We start from the raw sequence: 8,976 nt of genomic DNA on the forward strand, positions 1-8,976 counted from the left end.
TGGGGTCAGCTTGACTTTGGCAGGGGAGATGTTTTTGGATGCTTCTGTCTGTGTATAAGTCGAAGCTGATTAAAAATTCAGGACAAGACCTACTTCATTTAGTCACATGACATTTTAATTTGGCCACATGACCTTTTAAATGGCGCCATCTCCGGAGCGAGTGCCGCTCCGGGTTATTGTCTCCTTATTATCTCCTCTGTCCTCATGCTAATTAGTAAACGCAAGTGTGTTAGCATTAAATCAGAGGTCCACTGTGCAGCATAATGGAGCCGCTAGCGCGACGGCGCTGCACTGTCGACTCATTGGTGCCCCCCCCCCCCCCCCGCAGTAATGTCTATAAAATGACGTGCATGTAAACAACTGTTATGTAGAATCCAATACGATCAACGACGCGGATGGGGCGGAAAATTGGATCCTAGCCCGGCTGCTAACGCTCACTTGACGGCTCTCGTGATTTCTAAATCATCGCGTTTTTTTCTTTCGAGGCAGTTTTAAAAAAAAGGAATTGCTCACATATGCGCACGCAGCGCACGTGATGATGGTGATAGTAACGCGTGTTCATTGCCGCCCATTAGGGGGAGTATCATGTCTCGGCAGCTCACCCAGGGGACATGCTATGGATTATTCTATGCCGGCTCGTGCGCGCGTTATTCCACACGGCGGTCGGCGGTCGGCCGGCTTAGTTGCAGCCGGGAATGAGGTCACTTACGGCAAATGGTTCCCTGATATCTAAGCCAAGTGATTTACTATTATTATTATTATTGTATTTTTTTTCATCGAGGTCCCTTCTGTGCATTTATAGGCAGGGCAATGCATCACTCTGGCTGGTCAGCTGCATCGCTGTGCACACACACACACACATGCACACACAGATGATTTTTTTTCCTACTGCAACAGCACCTCGCAGAAGATAAGCCTCCTCCTGTCTGCTGGATGGAGTGCAGCGATAGAGGAGCGCATGATTAGCAGGTTTTCACGTTCTGCAAATAAATCTTGGCTTGTCGCCTCGTCTCCTGCTGCCAAGTAAAGACCTCGGCTGGAGGATTCTCATCTCTGGCCTTCCGTGTTCCCAGTTTGGTTTTTTTACCCCTTGTTTTTCCAGCTGTTCCACCCAGAAACCCCCCGGAGTAAACCTGTGCGAATCCTGAGACTCTTCCGTCATGAAAGTCTCTTCTTCTTCTTCTTCTTCTTCTTCTTCTTCTTCTTCTTCTTCGTATCACCTTGCTCCACCCACATCACGGTCCCAACACGGGGGACAATTCCAGCTGATCTTCTCCATTTCTTTCTTTTTTTGTCTTATAGGCCAACAGGCTTTGGGGTGTTGTGTTGAGCCGCAGTGATAGACAAAGTGCATTCAATCATCGTAAGAGCCAGAGCGAGAAAGTGAAGGAGAGCCGGCAGACTGTATTTTTCTTCTATTTTTTCCTTCACTTCACTTTACTTCACTTCACCGGATCGCCGGTGTCTCCTTGTCCTCCTTCAGCCGGAGGAGCCCGGTGTTTATGACTGCCAGACGCTGCTGCTGCTTCACTCTCTGCCGTTCCCTGCCCGCCACTCCTGCTCCATCAGCGTCGCTGGTAAAACGCCTGCAGCCGCCTAATTGCTCCTCGCCGTGTCTGCTTGTCTGCGTATCTGCGCGTGCATGTGTGCGTGTGCGTGTGCGTGTGCGTGTGCGCGTGCGTGTGCGTGTGCGTGTGCGTGTGCGTGTGCGCGTGCCGTCTCAGCAGATGGGAATAATGGAACCTTCGAAAGGTGTCGGCTCCCCGAAGCCTCAGCTGTGGCTGTGATGTTTAAAGGTTGCAAAAAAAAAAAAAAAAAAAATGCTTTCCTTCCAATGACTCTTGTATTTTCATTTATAATAATAATAATAATAAAAAAAAAAATCCCCAAAAATGTTTCACGGACTTTGAAGTGATCTACGATGGCAACCGGCCATGCACTCTATTTCATCAGCAGAAGGTAAACCTGCCTCTGATGTCGCCTGTCTGGTGGAGGAGGAGTTCTGGAGACGTTCTGGTAGGACGTGTGTGAGCTCTGTCGCACCCAGCAGAACCGACTGGAAGCAGGTCAAGAACTGTAGGACCAGGAGGGTAAAGGCTACGTTCTGGCTAAGAACATCCATATTTTGATTCATGTGGGCCTGATTGTGACTTTCGCTTGTTCTGTGCACAGTGTCACAAACTGGTCACAGACCATCCCTCTGCGCAACTCAACAGCGTTCAGCCTTAAAGGTGACGTCAAGGCAGAACAACCGGGTGACAGGGGGAACGATCCCTTTAAGTCCCCGGCAGCACCTCCGCTTTAACAAAGCAGGCCAGAGGGAGGCTCAATTACGGAGGAGAGAAGTGACAGCGGTTCCACCAACAACACAACAACAACAACAACACAACAACAGCAGCAGCTGACCTGCGATCGTGGCTCCCACAGCCGAGAGTGAAATACTCTAAATTACTGCACTCTGTGTGTGTGTGTGTGTGTGTGTGTGTGTGTGCGTGTGTGTGTGTGTGTGTGTGTGTGTGTGTGCGTGTGTGTGTGCGTGTGTGTGTGTGTGCGTGTGCGTGTGCGTGCGTGCTCTCGGTCACAGTGGCAGATAAAAGCTTTTGTGATGGATAACGGCGGCCGAGAGCCGCAGATGGCGACAGAAAAGAGGCAGTTGTCAAGGAGTGACAGATGTGTCGCGACTATAACTTGAGATTTAAAAGTGCAACGTTCGACCGGCTTCACTTTGGCCCCGCTGGCGCACACGCACGCACCCGCACGCACCCGCATGCACCCGCACGTGCACACTCACACACCTGAGGCGGGGTTGGACGTCAGCATGTCAAGCTTACCGGCGATGATGGGCGCCAGGCGGAAGATGTCAGAGAGGCGGCTGTTGACTGGCTCGTACGGGGAATATTCCAGGAGGTCGTTACCTGGATGGAAGGAGGAAGGAAAAAAAAAACCCATGAAAAAGAGAGGATGAAAAAAAAACCTGCATTCTCCTAACAGTCATGACTTTAAAGCAGAAAAGTGACCAATTGCTATTAAAAAAAAACCCCTGATATTCACTGATATTTAAAGATCACTGGGTCTTATTTTCTTCTGGTATTTAAAGTTGAGCAGAAACACAAGTAAAAACACCTGCTTCTATCAATCATTCTGCTTAAAGCCATTTTGAGAATGATATTTTTTTTTAATCACAAATGAGAAAAAAGTGATTTGCTTTTTTAATTTCCTTCAAACAATCTGTAGATTCAACCAGTGCAAGTTATAAACGTTCGGCTCTGGAAACAAGTCAAGGAGTGCAGGCATCAATAGATGAGGGGTGGAAGGAAAAAATCTCTCCACCCCTCAGTTTCCACATTATTTATGGTGCTGGTCAGATCCAAAGTCCAGCTCACGTCAAAAGCAAAAACACTCAACTTCACTCTAAAAGTCAACCATGCTGCCAAGCAAACAGCCGCTCTCGCACCCACCCTGTAAACTCTGGAAGATGCTCCAGAAGATGCGCAGGCAGTTCTTCTCCTTCTTCATGCCCCTGCGGCAGCGGCAGTTGGACAGCGGGCTCTGCTTGACGGCGTCGATGGCGCTGCGACACTCGCCCTGCGCCTCGGCGCCGGTCACCGCGCTGAAGTTGCTCTCCCTGCCCGCCACGCACTGCCTCATGGTGCGGTACTTGGTGCCGCAGGTGTGCTCCTTCAGACACTGCTCGCTGGCCCTCACGCAGTCGAGGCGCGCCGGCCGGGACGCGGCGCCGCCGTCGCCCCGCAGGCCGAGCAGCAGGTCTGGTTCGGGGAAGGGGGGGGGGGGGGGGTGCAGACACAAGCCGTTTCTGGATACGCAACTCAAATGTGTTGTTTTGATGTGGACGCCCAGTAAAGTGACACTTGAAGGTGTTTTAAAAAAAATGTGCTTCTTGCGTGGAACTGAGCGCCGACTCCCACAACGACTCACTCAGTCAAAGACAAAGTAGCACGTCGCCTCATTAGACATTTGGATATACATAAGAAAAGTGGGTTGGGATAAATCAGCATTACTTACCCGGAACGGACAGAACGAGGAGTAAAGTTAAGATCATGGCGCCGCAGCTTGGAAGCGGTGGTCTGTGAGGAGGCGTCGAGCGGTGTCCACTCAGACTTCTGCGCTCACGTTGCGCCCTTCGCACCAAGCGGAGAGGAGTCCAACTCCCGCAGCCGCGAGAGCGCCGTGCACGCCCGCCGGAGTTTTCACGGACCGTGTGCGCAAGGAGACGCGCCGTGCGCGCACCATCTCCGCCCTCCTCGTGCGCTCCGACCGAAGGGCTCCCTGCTCCAGAGCGCGCGCGCGCGATCACTTTACGCAAACCGAACTCGGAGTCAAACTCAAGACTACAAGTCGTGGTATCTCCGCATCAGGACCTTTTCATTTCCCAGCAGCGAGACAAGAATAAAAAAAAAGAAGAAAAATAATAATAAAGAGAAACTGGCTGCAATCCGGTCAGCAGGTGAAACAGCAGCGCGTGTCTCGAGCTCTTCTTTGGTCTGATCAGGGGGGGAAATAAAAGAAGAAGAAACTTGGAGGCAGTGTCGCCGAGGGAGGGAGTGACGTCATGCAGCCCCGTGCGCACACCGTCCCTGATGGAGGAATTATCCAGCCCGGTTTATATGGCAGCGGCGCTCAGCTCAGTGAAAACTAATTGATGGCCAGCAGCTCCACATCTGTGGCGGCGCTCCAGCCGGATCGGCAGCACTTAAGTCGGGAAAAAGTCAGATTTATAATTGCTCATTATACATTTATGTCAACCCTCCTCAGGCCTGCACGAGGTTTGGGATGGAGCTCATGAATCAGATGAGGATGTGTCGTTCGTCCCAGATGAAGTTGCCTCCTTTTTTTTTTTTTTTTTTAAGAGCAGTTGTCCTTTTTGGGCTGCTGCTTTAAACAGCGGTGTGCTGTTTAAACCTGCCAGTGTTTGACATTCACAGTCATCTGCTTGCATTCAATGACTTATGTCTGATAAATTAGTCGACTGTCACCTTCTCATTTTGCTTCTGTTTTACTCCGAGGTCACAGCTGCTGCAGTAAAGATGCAGGATATCGGAAAACAACCATAAACATACAAAAATGAAGAAGCTTCAATTAGAATTTGCTGATGAGTGAAACGAAAATGAAGCGGAGAAAGGCTGCGTGTGATGATGAATCCTCAGAAATTCATTTGTTTGCAATATGGTTTCTCACCACTAGATGGTGCCATATCTTACCTGCTGGGTCTTAAAAAAATACAAGCGGTGAACTTAAAGAAGCATGTGTGTGTGTATGTGTGTGTGTGTCTGAAAATGACGTTGCTTTTAATATCTGACAATCTGCAGGAGTTTGGCTCTCTAAATGGATTTTTGTTTTCTTGTAAATGATAAATAATAACAAAAGAGGCTCAAACCTTTTGCCAATTGTAAGACACAGTAAAGATTTTGTGCACATCCTCGGAAAACATCTTAATATTGAACCGGATTTAACACAGCATGGTTGTATTTTAATTATCTGTTGCTGTTTTTGAGAACTACTCCTAGTGTAAAAGTCATATATATATATATATATATATATATATATATATATATATATATATATATATATATGTATATGTATATATATATATATATATATATATATATATATATATATATATATATATATATATATATATATATATATATACATATATATATATATTAATCTGGTAATAATATGGTTCTGTTGTTGGCTTGAGCTGCCTCCCTATAAGCCAGGATTGGGTGAAGAGCGTCATTCTCTTCAGTGTTATTGATTTTTCCTCCTTGCTGACATCTAATACGGTTTTATAAATAGCAAAGAGTTTGCCCGGAAAATGAATCCAATGGCACATGACCGATTAATTAATTGCAGCCACTGGCCTTACGGCAATAGGAGATTGTGTGACTGGATGCAAGTCATGTCACACTTCTCACTGTAACTCTCATACTGAGGCCACCGACACGTGTTCTATAAAAACATAAAATAATAATCATTTGAACTGCTTAGTGCCCCCCCCCCCGTCTGTTAATGTTTAATAGTGTTTTGGGCCATTCTTCTATTGCAAATTCAAATTATTCCAGCTAATCCAAATTGCATTGTTTCCAATCATGGACATTCAATTTGAGCACCCACCACAGATTCTTGACTGTTGGACTAATTTCAATCTTTGCTTGGGGTTATTGTCTTGTTGGAAGGCTGAGCGACGACATACGGCTGGGCTAAGAGCAGACTTCTGCATTTTATCCTTCAAAATTTCAACATCATTTTCTTTTTTCATTATGCCATGCACCCAAACAAGGCTCCCTGTGCCTGAGGCTGCAAAAAAGCACGAAGGTCCCACCACTACGTTTAACAGTGTTGTTGGAGTGGAAGGCCAAACATAAGCAACAACCACATGCCCAATGAAGCGATGAATCCAACACCAAATGCCGACCTGCAGCGCTGCGTCTTTGTGGCCTTGTTAACTAAATCATTGCTCACTTTACTTCCTTTGCGTGCGGCGACGTGCCATTATCGCTGCGGGGTGCGATTGATCGCTGCTTAAAGGACCCTCACCCCCCCCAGCGGTGAGTGGAGGCCAGGAAACTGTCGCTCCTCGGGCTTCCGTCGCTACGCGTCGTACGTTCTACTTAAACAAATGAAAAATCTATAGCGATTCATCAAGAGCGCAGCCGGGGAGTCCTCTCGCTCCTTCGCCCTCGCCAGCAACATTTTATTACCATGCATAAGCTCTCTCCCGCCGTTATCCATCTCCGGCCGGTTATGGCGATCACTCATTGGATGTGTGCCCCCCCCCCGTCCCCAGAACGCCTGAGCCTCGACTGCAAGGGAACAGTTGGCTGGATGGAGATTAATGATGCGCTGATCAACATTGTTGTATATCTGGTGATCAACACTTACCAGCTATTGAGTCCTCGGGCTCCTGACGGCACGTCATAACTCACCGCATGTTAAAAGGATTAATTCCTGGTTAGAGGCACTGGTTTTGCTGATTGGGTAAATCCCAGGCGCACTTCCAGGCGCACATAATTAAAGACTCGGAGCGGAGCCGCTCTGCCCTTTTCTCCCCTTCATCATCGTGGCTGCGGACAGCCACTCGGCGGCCGGGGAGGAAGAGGACGGCGTCACTCACCGCTGGTTTATTACCTGTTAAACTGCCTCTATGTGTTTATGGTGTATTTCCCAGAGCTGGCTGGGTGGAATTGTGCAGGAAGTGCCTGAGAAATCCATCGTCCAGTTTCTCTCCAGCACGTGGCACGCAGGACGGCGGCAGAAACACCTCGGTAGTGAGTGGACGCGGATGCTCTTGATGGATGTGATGTTGGTCTTGACTGAGTGTGGCGTCGTCCGAGCATTGTGTCAAAAATGGACAGATTGTATGTCTGATTACTCATTATTGAAAAAAAAGTTGGTCCAGGAGCATCCCAATCCAAGTGGGGAGTTTGTTTGGATGTCAGATGTTTGATGCTCACTCACTCCCTTTGCAATAACTGGTCGCCCTCGGAGGTGATAGAGATTTCTTGCAAAACACAGTAAGCAAACAGAGCTCCAGGTCTTCAGTCACATGGGGGACGATGTTGAAAGGCCCAGTTTCCTTTCAGCCACCTTTGGGTCTGTCCCTGCGGTCTCAGGGTTACACACTGCATCACCAGGGTCACCAGACCTCTGAGGTCACCTGACGCGCCTGTACCTTGAGCATACGTAAGCAAATGAGAAAAGTTAAACTTATTCCTCACTCAGGACAACTGCTGTGCACTGTGACAGGTTTTTAGTAGCTGGGTTGTATTTTAAATTTATGTAATTCTGTGTCTTTGCTGTTTGAGAATTGGATCAACCCTGTATCTGTTTTGCTCCTATCCCTTAGGATAGAGGTTATAAATCATTATGATTGGAATGCAGTTTAAATAAACACATTTTTAGAGACAAAAGAGAGTTTGTGTGCATGCATTTTTTCAGGTGATAGTTTTGCTTGAATGCTTTTGTTCCTTGTTGAAGTTGTAGCAATGCAAGTGGGAAAAATAGTGGCTTCATTTATTTATTGTTGTAATGTCTCGTCACAGAATCACAGCAGCAGACAGAAATAGTGCTGTCTTGAAGAGAGCTTCTGTCAGCTTCCTAGTTTTTTCTTTCCGTCAGCGAGCTTCATGCCCAGTGGCAACAGAATTTAGTGAAAGTGAGTTTTATGGGGAAACAGTATAAACACAGATGGTGTCATCACTCTGTGGCCATTACATCAGGCAATCGTTGCACACTTTTAATGCATTACAACAAATCTGCTGTCTGTTTCCAGCAAAGTGTCGACTCTTATGTGCCGTTCGTCTGTTAATAACAAATAAAGCAGATTGCCTCTCTTCCTCCCCACCCCCACCTCCGCCTCTGCATTCTTAAACTTGATGAAGTGGTACTTGGATTTGATACTGATGTACTAGTATGGCTGTTTTTTGTGCACCAGGAATGCCTGAGAAACATTACGGCACAAGCCGAAGACTTTTTCATATGTTTTATGTAAGAAATAAAAATTAGCTGGCTGAAAGACAAAAAAAATTTCACTGCTGTATATATTTTTTTCTGGCTGCAAACATCTCAGAAAAAAAAAACCCTGCAAATGTAGCATTTTTTACTGTGTCCAATTCTTACGTCTCATCTTGGTTGGATCTGAAATGGTTGAAGTTAATGGTAGTTTGTTTAATTACTGGTGACCCACATGGCTGTGTCCTCTCTCCTCTTTGAGAATAGTCATCTTAATAAGTCTGTTGATGACTGTTTATCTTTTATGCTGGTAATCCTGCAGTGGTGAAAGACTCCAGTGATTTGTGAAAGCTTCAAAACCAAGGAAGGAGAGTTTAGGAAGAAGTCCCTCAGTGTTCCTCCTGCCTCTATTCATGGCCCATTTGTTAAACCTATGTCTCACAGATTAACTGTTCTTTTGGGGATAAAAAATACAATCAGAAATACTATAATTTTAATGTT

The 8,976-nt window shown here is 46.9% G+C and overlaps 1 protein-coding gene across 1 annotated transcript in view; it reads right to left on the reverse strand.

The window, feature by feature from the left end:
• gfra1b (gdnf family receptor alpha 1b) overlaps positions 1-4,378 on the reverse strand; it is an 18,533-nt gene extending 14,155 nt beyond the window's left edge. The window contains exons 1-3 of the mRNA XM_076028136.1: positions 4,024-4,378; positions 3,459-3,767; positions 2,832-2,915 (exon numbers count right to left, since the gene is read on the reverse strand). Of these exons, the coding sequence (XP_075884251.1) occupies positions 2,832-2,915; positions 3,459-3,767; positions 4,024-4,060 (430 nt within the window). The 5' untranslated portion in view covers positions 4,061-4,378. The remainder of the gene's footprint in view (positions 1-2,831; positions 2,916-3,458; positions 3,768-4,023) is intronic.
• Positions 4,379-8,976: the final 4,598 nt, after the last annotated feature.

Source organism: Nelusetta ayraudi, unplaced genomic scaffold (genome assembly GCF_046127955.1).
Source record: "Nelusetta ayraudi isolate G7.1 ecotype Tasmania unplaced genomic scaffold, CSIRO-AGI_Nayr_v1 ptg000022l, whole genome shotgun sequence".
Taxonomy (NCBI): domain Eukaryota; kingdom Metazoa; phylum Chordata; class Actinopteri; order Tetraodontiformes; family Monacanthidae; genus Nelusetta; species Nelusetta ayraudi.